This window comes from Anguilla rostrata, chromosome 19, assembly GCF_018555375.3.
Source record: "Anguilla rostrata isolate EN2019 chromosome 19, ASM1855537v3, whole genome shotgun sequence".
NCBI lineage: Eukaryota > Metazoa > Chordata > Actinopteri > Anguilliformes > Anguillidae > Anguilla > Anguilla rostrata.
Window position 1 is genome coordinate 3025583 of NC_057951.1, and position 15633 is coordinate 3041215.

At 43.6% G+C, this 15633-nt stretch overlaps 1 protein-coding gene across 1 annotated transcript; it reads right to left on the reverse strand.

Moving 5' to 3' along the window:
• Positions 1–2619: 2619 nt before the first annotated feature.
• Positions 2620–11112, reverse strand: si:ch211-245j22.3 (uncharacterized protein LOC563798 homolog). The gene is made up of 5 exons (XM_064319129.1): positions 10894–11112; positions 8272–8404; positions 7023–7172; positions 6225–6330; positions 2620–4514 (listed from the first exon to the last, which is right to left on the reverse strand). Exons 1-5 carry the CDS (start codon positions 10974–10976, stop codon positions 4390–4392), a joined length of 597 nt encoding a protein of 198 aa, XP_064175199.1. The 5' UTR covers positions 10977–11112; the 3' UTR covers positions 2620–4389.
• Positions 11113–15633: the final 4521 nt, after the last annotated feature.

A 15633-nucleotide genomic window follows, 5' to 3' on the forward strand; every position in this document is an offset into this window, starting at 1 on the left:
AAACCAGCACTACCCTTCCCAACCCTACCCTAACCTCCAACCTTCACTCAGTTGTCCAACTTTCTCTTATAAACGTTTCCTAATTCTGGAAGAGGAATGCAATTTCGAGGAATGACACTCGGGAATCTCCAATCAGAAACCTTCTGAAGAAGGGGAGAGTTACTGGTGAGGCAGTGTGACTGATCATGCTTGTTAAAGTCCCCATGATGATGACATGAGGGGTCTTGGCTAAAACTCCCAACCTGGCTCTCTTAATCTAGCTGTCTAATTTTCCCCCTATTGGATAATGAAGGTCCCCTCGTGAAGGAGAGAGCACTAGCTGAATGCTAATGCCACTGGTATATATCGTTTTCATTGTACCACTCTGGATTGCTTAACAATTGTGTTGTGAGTATTCAATAATTGTATTATTGTAACTGTAATTGTATGTAACTGTAACTGTATGACGTTTTAAGGAGACAGACAGTAGACAGGTAGGTAGGCAGGCAGATTATATGAATATATTAAAATAATATTTTTTTCTTTGCAAGAGAAGTGTGAATTAAGTGAGGTTTCCCATGTAGTTTGACAGGGGTTTAAAAACAGTTGGTTTATCATTGACCATGTGTTGCTCCATGTCCGGCACAGCTCCCAGAGCAACCCTTCTGAGTCAACACACATCGTCCTGAGATAAACAGGACCTTTGCCACACGCTGCTCCTACTGTTACACACAGTTATCATAGCCACTCTTACACACAGTTCTACTAGCCACTGTTACACACAGTTCTCATAGCCACTGTTAAACACAGTGATCATAGCCACTCTTACACACAGTTCTACTAGCCACTGTTACACACTGTTCTCATAGCCACTGTTACACACAGTTCCCATAGCCACTGTTACACACAGTGATCATAGCCACTCTTACATGCTGTTCTGCTAGCCACTCTGACACAGTTATCATAGCCACTGTTACACACAGTGGTCATAGCCACTCTTACACACAGTTATCATAGCCACTCTTACTCACAGTTATCATAGCCACTCTTACTCACAGTTCTCATAGCCACTGTTACACACTGTTCTCATAGCCACTGTTAAACACAGTGATCATAGCCACTCTTACTCACAGTTCTACTAGCCACTGTTACACACTGTTCTCATAGCCACTGCTACACACAGTGATCATAGCCACTCTTACTCACAGTTCTACTAGCCACTGTTACACACAGTGATCATAGCCACTCTTACACACAGTTCTCATAGCCACTGTTACACACAGTGATCATAGCCACTCTTACACACAGTTCTACTAGCCACTGTTCTCATAGCCACAGTTACACACAGTGATCATAGCCACTCTGACACACAGTTATCATAGCCACTGTTACACACAGTGATCATAGCCACCCTTACACACAGTTCTCATAGCCACGCTATGAGACCTCCACAAGTCCGGTTCCTCCTTAGTAGCAATTTGGTACAACTGAGAGTAACACAAGCATCTGTACAAACAATTGTATGCAAATATAAAAATCCCATAGAAAGAATCCCATAGAAATGTGCGGGCTGAACTGAAAAAGTGTGTCCGAGCAAGGAGGCCCACAAACCCTGAGTTACACCGGTTCTGTCAGGAGGAATGAGCAAAAATTCCAGCAAAGTATTGTGAGAAGCTTGTGGAAGCTTACCCCAAGTGTTTGATTAAGTTAAGCAATTAAAAGGCAATGCCACCAAATACTAACAAAGTGTATGTAAACTTTTGACCCACTGAAAATCTGATGTAGTACATAAAAGCTGAAATAAATCTGTCTCTTAGCTATTATTTTGAAATGACCTCATATGGAAATAATGTAAGTACCCTAACTGACTTAACACAGGAAATGTATGTTAACATGAAATGTGTGGGGTTGTGAAAAATTGAGTTTGAATGTCTTTAGGTGTATGTAAACGTTTGGCCTCAACTGTAGTTCTGTAGAATTTGTGTTTCATGGAGAATAGGACGTGAAAGCTGGAACATTTCCACAATGTGGTGGACAGTTGAATATTGTTATAATGTTGCCCCATCCATATACAAGAAAACATTACATAGTGTAGAGTACAAAAAACATACAAGAGTTCATGATTACACATTTAGGTACTGTACTACATTGTGTGATAATGTTTTTGCATTATTTTTAAATCTGATATCAATGTTTCATCTTTAACATTCATAAGGGGGCAAATTTGTATGTTTTATAATGGACAAAAAGCTTTTTTATTTCATTTTTGTTGAGGTTTTTGGACCCCTAGACATCTTAGACCCTATACTGGTAAAAGATGGTCATTCCCATTTAAAAATTAACTCAAAAGTGAGTTTCATTAGTCAAAACGGTACTGAAATATAGGATCATGTTATGAGCTCCAGCAATGCAAAATGTAGATATTTAGAATAGATTTGGAGACACTAAGGGACACCAGAGAACACTGCTTAATTTTTGCTTTGTAGATCTTTAGTAGTTCTGCGTATCACCCTCAGATTTGAAATACTTTTCTGGGCAAGAACATTGTCAGCAAGGTGAGGATTAATTTGTAATATATTTAATTTTCCAAACCCAGCAGTTTTAACTGTTAGCACCCTCGTTTGATGTCCGGCACTGAATACTGAACACCAACCAAGTGTATCAACCGTTAAAACACCTCACTTACTTTATTATTATCAAATACATGAATTGTCAATCAAATCACCGAATTCGCTGATAGGAGGTGCAAACAGTTTGGATCAACCTTTATCAAAATGTACGACTCACAACCAGATTGAAACTAAGAAATTTATTAAGTTACAAATATTCACGTCTAATCTAAAGACGAGGTTCATCTACCTTAATACAATTAGCACAGGTTACAGACATGGACAGTCACACAAGAAATGAATGAGAGAAGATGCCAAACCACAGCTTTTGTCCCAAAGTAATCCAAAAGGCAAAAAACAAAAGACAGCAGAATATTCCAAAGGAACTAGAGATGAAATGTAGAATCCTAGACCAAGATGCAAGACTCTTGTTACAAGACTTCTTCCTTCCCTCAAAAACTAACTGGAAACTAAAAGAAAGCTGCATATTTGAACTAGTGGAAAAGATGAGAGGGCAGGGGCATGGACACCCCCTCTGACACACACACACACTCACACGCAGGCACACACACACACTCACGCGTGGCAGACACACACATTCACACCTCAGATAGTAACCCTCAGTTCCTGCCATGTCTTATCTCCAGGCTTTGCTGGCCGAACACTTTGAAGCTTCCTATGGCTAAGAAATGGTGAATTACACATCTGACATCATGTGGAGTTTTACGTACCTGCTTTATATATGTGATTTCTTAGCATTTCATTTCAAACTAAAAGAGAACAACTAAAAGTATACATGATGTAAGTTAGTATTACAAATGGTACAGATGTCATGCTTCACTTAAGCCATTTTCTCTATGATTCTCACATGAAGTTATAAAGCCGTAAATAGGCCATAAATACACATAAAAACTACATAAATGGGGGAAGGTGCCAGATTTAGCGTCTGCATGAAGGGGTTAATTTAGCATGTGTTCTTATGCAGAGTGATTTACAATAATAGCATACTGTACATCCGCTAGAAGGGCCCTGAGCTACAGGAGCAGATAGGGCACTAGAGGGGATTGGGCTACAGGAGCAGATAGGGCAGTAGAGGGGCCCTGGGCTACAGGAGCAGATAGGGCACTAGAGGGGATTGGGCTACAGGAGCAGATAGGGCAGTAGAGGGGCCCTGGGCTACAGGAGCAGATAGGGCACTAGAGGGGCCTGGGCTACAGGAGCAGATAGGGCAGTAGGGGGGATTGGGCTACAGGGGCAGATAGGGCACTAGAGGGGCCCCGAGCTACAGGAGCAGATAGGGCACTAGAGGGCCCTGGGCTACAGGAGCAGATGGGGCACTACAGGGGCCTGGGCTACAGGGGCAGATGGGGCACTAGAGGGTCCCCGAGCTACAGGAGCAGATAGGGCAGTAGAGGGGCCCCGGGCGACAGGAGCAGATAGGGTGCTAGAGGGGCCCCGAGCTACAGGAGCAGATAGGGCAGTAGGGGGGATTGGGCTACAGGAGCAGATATGGGACTAGAGGGGCCTGGGCTACAGGGGCAGATAGGGTGCTAGAGGGGCCCCGAGCTACAGGAGCAGATAGGGTGCTAGAGGGGCCCCGAGCTACAGGAGCAGATAGGGCAGTAGAGGGGCCCCGGGCTACAGGGGCAGATAGGGCAGTAGAGGGGCCCCGGGCTGCAGGGGCAGATAGGGCAGTAGAGGTGTCTGGGCTACAGGAGCAGATAGGGCAGTAGAGGGGCCCCGGGCTACAGGGGCAGATAGGGTGCTAGGGGGGCCCCGAGCTACAGGAGCAGATAGAGTGCTAGGGGGGCCCCGGGCTCTTCAGGGGCCTCTCCACTTTCACAGTGTGGAGATCACACTCCAACATCTCTCTGATCCACTCGTCGTCCAGCGCGCCCTCGATGAACTCATCCAACGTGATGACGGCTGAATGGAGGTTGGAAACACACAAAAATCAACTTCCTATGTGTGCATATGCATACATACAGTGTAGTACATAAGTATGTAGACAAGTATGTACCTTGGTTCTCCAGTACCTTGGATAAGAAATAAAATGAGGAATGTTCATTTATGTGCAGACTGTCAACTGTATTTTGAGGTCATTTACATCCATACTGGGTGAACTTTGTAGGAATTACAGCCATTTTTATACATAGTCCCGCATTTTAGGGCACCAAAAGTAACTGGGCAATCGGCTGCTTTGCTGTGTCCTTGCCAGCTGTATGTCATTGCATCATTAGTTCATGCACAAGCTGACAAAAGGTCCAGAGTTGATTCTAGATGCAGCGTTTACTTTTGGAGTCTGTTGCTGCTGTCTCTCTACTTGAGGACCAAAGAAGTGTTAATGCCACCAAAGCAGGCCACCAGGCTGAGAAATCAGGATAAATCAATCAGAGACATACCCAATGTTGGGTCTGTCAAAATCAACAGTTTTATGCATTGTTAGAAAGCAAGAACACTGGTGATCTTAGCAATAGCAAGCAGCCTGGTAGACCATGGAAGACCACTGCAGTGGATGATTGAAGAATACTTAAAATTGTGAAGAACAACCCCTTGGCAACTGACAAACTAATCAAGAACACTCTTCTGAATGTAAAGAGTAAAATAAAGAGAAGACTTCACCCACATAATCTCAGAGGGTTCAATATGCAAACCATTGGTAAGCCTGAAGAACAGAATGTTCAAGTTTGACCTTGCTACTAAACATGTTAAAAAACAAAACATGTTCTGGAACAAAATCTTATGGACAAATGAAACTCATATTAACCTGTACCAAAGTTATGGAACAATATAAGTCTGCTCAGATCCGACTACATGCCTCAAAACTCATTGGATGGTGTTTCACCTTGCAGCAGGACAATGACCCTAAATGCACTGCTAAAGCAACTGTGGAGTTTTTCAGGGGCAAAAAAGTGGAATGTTCTTCCCAGGCCAAGTCAATCATCCAACCTAAATTCAAGTGAACATGCATTTCACTTGCTGAAGACAAGACTGCAAGCAAACCACCCCTAAAAAACAGTAGCTGAAGATATCTGCTGTACAGGCCTGGCAGAGCATTAGCAGGGAAGATACCCAACATCTGGTTATGTCTATGGGTCACAGACTTCAGGTGGTCATTGAATGCAAATGATTTGCAACTAAGTACTCAACATGGCCACTTTATTTGAGATTATGTTAATTTGTCCAATTACTTTTGATCCCCTAAAACTGGGAAACTGTATTAAAATGGCATCAATTCCTACAACTAATATGGATGTAAATATCCTAAAATTAAACCTGACAGTCTGCATTTTATTCTCATATTCATTGTTTAAATTAAAATCAAATGTGCCGGAATACAGACCCAAAACATCAAAAATTGTGTCACTGTTCAAATACTTGAGATTGCAGAATTACAGTATATATGTAATTTCACAATAGACAATCCTCAGCTATTTTTAAATCGGTCTACTTTTATTAGCTTGGTAGGCTGTCAATAAAAAGCCAATATGTTAACTTCTGTGAGGTTGCTAGGACCTATCCAAGCATCCATCACCCTAATTTAGCAGACAATCTTACATAGACCATAAAATGAATCGTGCTAAAAGCATTTGAAAGTGAATCCCTGGCTGTGCCGTCAGTGTCCTTTGTTCACACCATTTTTGTCTTTGTCCAGGCGGACGAATATCCTGTTCGTGCATTCCTCCGCTGTGAGGGGGTTGGGCTGGGTGATGGAGGCCGCCACGCTCATCTTGTACACCGCCTGCATCAAATCACACCGCAGTTACTCACCAGGAGCCACCGTTTTGCGGTGAACAAGATTAGGGCTGCTAACAGCCGCACGCTACATGCTCATTTTACGCCATAGTAAAATTTTGCGCTAACTACTAGCATGTAGCGTGCGGTTTCGAGCACGGCCTAAGCGCACTCTGTCGCTACTCGTGCCACGTTGCTCAGGACCAGATGGGCAGCAGGTTTTCACTCTTAAGCTGCTTTCACATCATCAAAATGCTCAACACGGCGTCAAACAAGTACACTCCTATAGAGGGAGCATCGATGCCTGCCTTAGCAGCAACGGCAAGCCTAGCGTAGCACACAGCTCAAAAGAATGCCAAGTTACGATCCTCAAATCGTTTGAACTTTGACCTGGTTTGAAGCTGACCTTTCGTAGTGCATCCAGTCGCACCATACTTTCGTAGGAAGCAGGAAGAACATTTTGCGATTAACCCAAGATTTTCAGTTTCACTGAGCAAGTTCACAATTTAGCCTTTTACTACTATCACCGTTTGTTACAGTTTTCTGAACCAGCGGTTTTCCAACATAGATGACGTCACGTTTCAACAGGCATGCCATCGGTTCCCCGGTCTTCCTGGGGCCGCCATTTCTAGGCCCAACGGAACAGCGGATATTTCATAAGGGGGGGGGGGGGGGGTGTCAGGGTGTCGGGGACGCTACCTGCATGATCTCCAGCATCTCCGCCCGGGTTATGGTGCCGTCTTTATCTTTGTCGTACAGCTTGAAGGACCAGCGCAGCTTTTCCATCGGGGAGCCCTCCACCAGCATGCTGATGGCCGTCACGTACTCCCGGAAGTCCACCACCCCGTCCTGAGAAGAGAGCGGAGGTCCCTTAGCTGCGGCCGCCTCGCTCGCCGGCCGCCAAAAACACACGCCGCGTTTCCGTGCGTGCGTTTCATATGCAAGGTGCATCAGTCAGATCTTTTTTTTGCACATTTTATACGTGCAAAGCAGCCTACATCTCAGCCCGTAACCTAGCGCCCAGATTGGTGGCTTGATTCCTGGTACGGCATTGTCAGCGGTACCGCTGGGCTCAGGCAGTTTTCTAAATCTCCTCAGTGAATATCCAGCTGTATAAATTGTGTTTTAATAATGTAAGATGTGTGAGTTGCTTTGGGTAAGAATGTGTGCTAAATACCTAAATGTTATGTACCCAATACTGTAGCAGGTTTTTGGTATACACCTCCTCTCCACCACCACCTCCTCTTCTCCACTACCACCTCCTCTCCTCCACCGCCACCTCCTTTCCTTCACTACCATCTTCTCTCCTCTGCTATCACCTCCTCTCCTCCACTACCATCTTCTCTCCTCTGCTATCACCTCCTTTCCTCCACTACCATCTTCTCTCCTCTGCTATCCCTCCTCTCCTCCACTACCATCTTCTCTCCTCTGCTATCCCCTCCTCTCCTCCACTACCATCTTCTCTCCTCTGCTATCACTCCCTCACTCTCTCCTTCATCACTACCTCTCTCATACTCTCTCTCTGCTATCACCTCCTTTCCTCCACTACCATCTTCTCTCCTCTGCTATCACCTCCTTTCCTCCACTACCATCTTCTTTCCTCCACTACCACCTCCTCTCCTCCACTACCATCTTCTCTCCTCTGCTATCACCTCCTTTCCTCCACTACATCTTCTCTCCTCCACTACCACCTCCTCTTCTCCACTGCCACCTCCTTTCCTCAGTTAGGTAATTGCCTATAGTTTTGTGCACCAGAACTCACTCACAGTTTAGACCACAGTAAAGCACTTTACGTAGGGAGAAAAACAGTTATGAGCTCACACTTACATCACTAAATGCATCAAAAGGAAAGGCTGTTTGCACATTAGATTAGGTCAACCTTACACCTGAAAGCATCATTTTGGTGCAACCTCGTAATGACACCTCCCCTCTTGGCTCACCTACCCACCCCGTTGTTGTCCAGGGTCCGAAATATCTGCTCGGCGTACTCAGCGGACTCCGTGCCCACCGTCCCGTCGCAGAAGTGCCTGCGGAACTCGTGGAGCGTGATCTGTCCGCTCGGACACTCGTTTATGAACTTTCTGCCGGGAGAGGGACAGGACAGGCGCCGCCTTCAGGATTTTCAAGTTTCGAGTTTTGCATCTTTACATTGACAAATCATTGACAAAATGATCTTTAAACATCCAAGTTAATATCCTGTGATATAGTTAATTCATTGATAATTACACAAAAAAAAAACTGAAAAATATTCAGTTAAAAGTTGGAAAATTCACTTTGTGTTAACTTGTTGTTAATACTTTGTATCTTCGTATATTATTGACTTTTTGAAGTAAAACAAATCTCTTGCTGATAACAGAGACCTAAAACGGCCATATTCAGAATGAGGATATGTATAGATTTGTACAAAAGATGAGGGGAAAATTGCTATTCTCATCTCTTTATATTACATGAGACTGTGAGGTGTTTGGCAGGTGGGTTTGGAACAGTGGTAATGAGAGGGCATACTGTAACATACGGCTGGATATGTACATTAATGATCCATTATTAGCACTCAGCTTGTTAGCAGGTGAGACTGGAACAGTGGTAATGGGATGACATACTGTAGCATATGGCTGGATATGTACTTTAATGATCCATTATTAGCACTCAGCCTGTCAACACAACCGCCAACCTCAGAGTCGCAATTATGTTATACTGCCATCACATGGCTGTCATTTATATCCGTACTCAAAACCACTCAGTCAGAGGCAAGCATACACACTGTACAGGTCACCAATCCATCGCAGGGGACACACATCATTCACTCACACAGTCATACCCCAAGAACAATTTAGACCTTCCAATTAGCCTAATCTGCGTGTGTTTGGACTGCGGGAGGAAAGCAAATTACCCAGAGGAAAAGCAAGCATACACAGGAGATGTGTCCCAATATTCTCCTCTCCTTCACTACCACCTCCTCTCCACCATTGCCACCTCCTTTCCTCCACTACCACCTCCTTTCCTCCACTGACACCTCCTCTCCTCCACTACCACCTCCTCTCCTCCACTGACACCTCCTTTCCTCCACTACCACCTCCTCTCCTCCACTGACACCTCCTTTCCTCCACTACCACCTCCTCTTCTCCACTGCCACCTCCTTTCCTCCACTACCATCTTCTCTCCTCTGCTATCACCTCCTCTCCTGCACTGCCACCTCCTCTCCTCGGCTAACATCTCCTCTCCTTTGTGCCCCAGAAACCAAAACTTTGTGTCTTCCCTTGCTCCTGTGTCCCAGTGTTGGTGGATACGAGGGAAGCCCGAGGAAAGGAGCAGAGGAGTGAATAGTAATGGGATGTGTCCGGGGAGAACATGCAAACACCACACAGAAAGGTCCTTGGTCAGGATTCTTACATGGTACCATCTTGCTGTGAAGCAATAGCACCATTCACTGAACCACAGCACTGCCCTGGCTACTATCTACTGTTAAAGACATTGAAAGAACATACATAGAAAAGATATGAATCTTCCTGTCTGCTCTAAACAAATAAAAAACTAAAAAGGGTTAAATCCATCTTCTTTTTTTCCTGGCTATAAATGTAATAGGAATAGTATTTACAACTAGGGCAGATATCAAGGGCGATTAAATTAAGATAATCAATTAGCAACCTCTAAATCCTGAGCTTAGGCTTTGTCTAATCCTTACAATGCCGAGCAGCTGAACATTTTACAGAAACAATTCAAGGTGAGTACCCAAGAGGATAAGGGTAGCGCTCCCTCCGGGAATAAACCACTCAGCTACGAGCTGCATGAGCGGTGGCCTAACCATTATGCTACACTGCCACCTGCTGGACGTGGAGCGGCCTGAGAAACTAACGGCTCACAGTTGCAAGTGGCAATGCCTTTGTCCAGCGTAGAGGGTGAATATTGGGGATGGCTGATAGTGCCATCTAGAGTGGAGGGATACATGCACATACTGTTCTAGATGATGGTTCTAAAATCCTGGTTATGGCCAATAAGCTGTTTAGATGCACAAATGAATTATGAAAACCACAGATATTCTTGTTAAATGATCTTCAGTGCATCAAAAATTAGCCCATGCATGACATTTCCTGCTAAAGTTTTGTTGGGAGATATGCTCACTTTTTCATGATATTGTGTTGTTTTCTGCTTAGTTTTTATGAACAGTCATTCTTACATTTATCTTCTCAGAAACATTTTTAAAGACAAAGCTGTAATGGTCCTCTATTTTCTCCAAAAACAGCATTATATATATGGCTTTCATAACTGAGAGACAAAAAATGGGCTTTGCAGTCACTCAAAAATGAAATGTTTTGGGTTTACCATTACATAAACCTACCAAGTGACCTCTGACTCAAAATGCCATGTACAACAGAACTTACAGACATATATTCATTTTGAGGTCAAAATTCTGCTGTATAGCTCAAAGGAGCCTTTAAATATACATGCACACACACATACACGTATACATACGTACACAAACACGTACACATTTTACTGGTTCATTTTCATCATGCTCTATAGTAGTATTACATGGTTATAATGATGAACAAAATGAAAAAAAGAATTTTACCTAAACCACTCATAGAGCTCCATGACGTAGGTACCCCCGCTCCTGCAGGGCAAGATTGCAGCTTGCCCCATCTTCCAGTCCATCAAATTCACCCCTTTCGCCCATTCGGCGCACAAACCAACATTATATACCAGATCCCAGGTTTATCGCGGCTAATACCACCCATCCGTAGCGCACCACATTTGAGGGATTGGGTATTAGGAGATTTAATTTGCTGGAGGGGGCCCAGGGTGCGAACCAAATGTAATTACCCAAAAGCGCTAGAGAGAGTGAAGCAGGAAAATGAAGCCTAGCACTTGTCCTTATTTTGGCCGGTAGAAACAGAAACTAGGGCGCAGTGAATCAGTCGTCCAGTTCGCCATTTTGTTTCGGAACTCCGAACAGGCTGAAAATGGTATGTGTCAGACGCAGACTGGACCCTGCATGTGATGGATGTATTGCAGCTCGACCCCTTGGCCGGCTGCAGTTGTTGTTGAAAGCTCTTTCAGTGTCCACGTGGTCTGCAACCATGACCCCTCTGGTTTCACAAGATGGTCCACAATTCCATCCATCCATCATCTGTGCACGGGGTACCGGGGCACGGTCGCGAGGTTCGGGTGAGTGGCAGGCATATCTATCAAGGCCGTCAATCTATCGCAGGGTACACACACCATTCACACACCACACGCTCATACCTATGGGATCCAGTTAGCCTACCTGCATGTTTTTGGACTGCGGGAGGAAACCGGAGTACCCAGCGGAAACCCACACAGACACAGGGAGAACATGCAAGAAAGGCTCAGGCCGGATTCGAACATTGACCTTCTTGCTGTGAGGCGACAGTACTACCCACTGCACCACTGTGCCGCTTTCCAGGTCAATTAATTAAAAATTATACCAGTACCTTCTTACTGCAAAACATGGCTATTAAATAAAGAACTGAAATTAAATGGGTGTAGGACCATAGTACATGTGTCTCCTCGGAAATTCCGGTGAAATATTATCATTAAGCCATTGGGTGGAGGTTGGCATGATCATGATTTTGCGGAGCTGAATATAATAGCCTCAGTCCCCCATAAAACATCAATATCATCTTACAGATTGCTGGACAATTACACTGCTGTCTGCAACATCTAAAATGGACAAGGTGGAATGGAAATAAGCACTGCCCTGACCTTAACTGTACGTGGTAAAATATGTGGAAGTTGATCGCAAAGAACATGAAACCCACCCTGAACAGTATCTGTGGGTTCATTCCAATGGCTTATTTTCACTCCTTGGGTTCCATCCAATCACTTATTTTATCCGCACTCGTCTCCTCGGTCCTCGCATGGCCTGGAAATCGATCAAAGTCAACCATCTTTAAGGACATTCCAGTCTGTTAAATACTCCTTGGAGCAGTGTGGAGCAAGGAGGCTCCTGCAGGACGCTTTAGCCAGGATACCCAAGTGCAGCCTTGGTGCAAGTCTTTTTTCAGAATGCGAGAAGTACTGTATAAGTGACCCAGCCTCACACTTCTGCCATGATTTTATAGTCATTGTTAAGAAGTGATATAGGCTTTTATGTGCCTAATATATTATAATCTTTTCCAGGCTTTGGAATCAGAGTTATCAAACCGTGAGTCATCATGGGATTTCTCTGTTTTAACCTCCTTGCTCCTGGCTCCTACAAAGACCGTTTAATGGATGGCAATGTCCTTGAAGATGACGGATCTTGATCGATTTCCAGTTCACATGAAGACAGAGGATACATGAGGCTCATTCCGGTCACTTATTTTCACTCCTTGCATCTCTTCCTTGTGTGCTTTCCTCACTCCTTAGCTCCACCTAAGGACACAAAGAAAAGTTAGGAGAACGGAAGAAACAAGGCAACATGTACAGTGCCTTCGGAAAGTATTCAGACCCCTTCACTTTTTCCACATTTAGTTATGTTACAGCCTTATTATAAAATGGATTTTTTTTATTCTCATTAATCTACACACAATACCCCATAATGACAAAGCGAAAACAGGTTTTTAGGAATTTTTACACATTTATTTAAAAAAAAAAACTGAGCTTAATTTTAGAAAGCTTAAGGTTTGGCCTATGTGTTTTCCTTTTTCTAATTCCACAACCTCATAATGGGTTCCTTGACTTTCATTGGCACAAGTCTGATTCCTATGTTGACAAGCCCCAGTAACAGACTCCAAAGGCAATCAAAAGCCTAGACTCAAAATGTAGATAATGAAAGCTCTCTTATACTTGCACTAAGGAAGCAAGTGAACACACCTGACTCATCAGACGCACCTGTGAACCTGTGAATCTATTTGTCCCAAAAATTATGGTGCCCTGAAATGAGGGGGGGGGCATGTATAAAAAGTGCTATGTGGTAAGACCAAAATGCATAGAAATACCCTTTCATAAAAGCCAAGAATCTGCACTCTAACCACATGTGAATCTTTGAGGAGTCCAGAGCCGAATCAAGGAAAAATGTCTTTGTCCCAAACAATATGGAGCTCACTGACTATATAGCATTTGCTTTATTTGATTGATCAGACTGCCAATAAACCTGATGCGCAGATGTCAAATTAAAGTTTACTTGTTTTTGTCATTGTTGGGCAAATATTATTTTGAAAATATTTCTTTCGACGGTCAACGAAAACAGTTATGAAGAAAAACACATTTTCAGCGTCAAAAAATGCCAAGTTACTCACACATACAAAGCGCCAAAGCGCTCACCCTCCACCACCCCAGTATCACCTGTTGTTTGGATCTGCTTCTAGATACTGGGGGGCTTTCTGCAATTCCTCCTGTTTAGTACGGGAGATGTATCAGTTAGATAGGATAGCACATGCCAGTGCGTGCACTAATACCTGAAGCAGATCCATTCAGCGCCAAACCAAAAAAATGTATTTACATATTCATGTAAATATTTTAATGCGTGAGTTGTCCTGAATGAATAGTATGTTTCTTCGTATAAATGTGTGTTTTTAAATGCGAATATATGCTGCTAGGGAAATGAAGTAGTGTATGTGTGCATGTATGTAGCCTATGTATGGCCACCTTCTTTCTTTTTGGTCACCTGGCAAACAATTCCAGCGGGAATACGGTCCTAGAACCATACTATTTATTCTTTTTATAAAAATAAAGCCTTACACGCAAAAATTAGCCTACTTTTGGAACAGATTTTTACATGGGCAAAAGTACCTGGCCACCTACCCAACATCTCTTCCTAAATTATGGGGATTATTATGGAGTTGTAATATGAAGCCGTTAAATTAGTCATAAATCAGACAGCGATGGCACAAAGACATTTTTGAAATGACACACCAGAAACGATAATTCTATTTGCATCCAATCTTCAAATGACGGATTGAACCGCCCACACGAAATCTTTTTCTATATGTTTAATAATGGATACCATTGCCTAAAGATGGTCAACAACAGCAGTTGCTCGGTAATTCGATTTTCGTTTAACCTAGATTAATGCCGGAAATGCACTAAATGTAGGCTATATGCTTGTACTACAATTATAAAAGGCCAATTCAACGAATATGTAGTCTGGCTATAATCCCAGTGGAAGCACACAATCTGAAAAGTTGAAACCGCGTGATGGCGTTTTACTACTGCAGTTGCCCAAAGAGAATTCCCATCTTTCCAAAGCAATCCTGTAGGAAGCGAGGGCGGGATGTGTTGGTGGTGACGTCTCCGGTCCTTGTGAGCCCACTATCGTCATGGCGTAAGAGGAAAAAAGCGAGTGCGGACGGCGTTTGTGAAAACGGAGTTATCGAAAGGAAAACCGAGAAGAGACGCTTGAAACCTTTGGATTTATGTAGCCTACGAGAAGTGTTTTGTCGGCAAGTTCTGTTAAGTTTTGGTAATTGCATTATTTTGCAGATAGGAGTGCTCAGTTAACTATCAACTAGCCAACTCCTCGTTCATCACTTTTTCAGACTTCGCTTGTTTGACTTAGCCTATAGCTCAAAGTTCTCCGCAACTGGATTGACGCCGTATAGACTCAGAAAACTTTTTTTTAACCTGCTGCTAAACTAGCTATCCGATAACTCTATAGCCCAAGAGCAGTCGAACCTGGGTGGAGCAGTCTTCCTCTCGGAAATAGCTCGCAAAATATATAATTATCCTAGGCTAATAGAGAAGTTAGCAAGCAAGCCACGGCACTAGCAGCTAACTCATTTGAGTTATAGCTAGCCTGCTCATTTGTGTCGGCCTTGCATACTCTAGTGGAGATTTCCATTTGCTTTCACAGTTTTAGCAACTGATTCCTAAAGCAATACGCTTATGGGCTACAAACTTATCGAAATCAGGACTTCTGTGAAGAAGCTGTCCTAAGCTCTTTACGTTGCTAGTTTTTCTCTTATCAAGCCGGTGTAACGTTAGTTGAGTAAACACTACAGGCTAATGAACTTGTGGGATACAACCGACATTATAACTTCTAACTTGAAGCTTCAGACTTGTCGGGAATGCTCGACTTCGCTTGGATATCTTAGCCTATCGTAGCAAAATCGCCTTTCACGTTGCAGTATTGTCCAAGTTATGCTGGAGAGAGACAAATCGTAGCCTAACTAGTTTCGCGGTTTCACTCTATTTACTCATTTAATATACTCCTTAACAATAAAATAAAGCAGCGTAACAAGACACAGGTGCTCCTTATATGGAGACATGGTCCTCTTGGGCGAAGGTGGTGCTCATTATATGGAGACGTGGTCTACTCGGGCGAAGGTGGTGCTCCTTATAGCCTATGTGTTGGGTTTTGCGGCACTCT

Bases quoted from the DNA above. Each gene is read 5' to 3' on its own strand.
- si:ch211-245j22.3 (XM_064319129.1), bottom strand. From the start codon at position 10,976: ATGGACTGGAAGATGGGGCAAGCTGCAATCTTGCCCTGCAGGAGCGGG. The intron at 8,405-10,893 runs GTAAAATTCTTT...CTCTCCCGGCAG, and splicing joins GAGCTCTATGAGTGGTTTAG to AAAGTTCATAAACGAGTGTC. The intron at 7,173-8,271 runs GTGGGTAGGTGA...CTCTCTTCTCAG, and splicing joins GGACCCTGGACAACAACGGG to GACGGGGTGGTGGACTTCCG.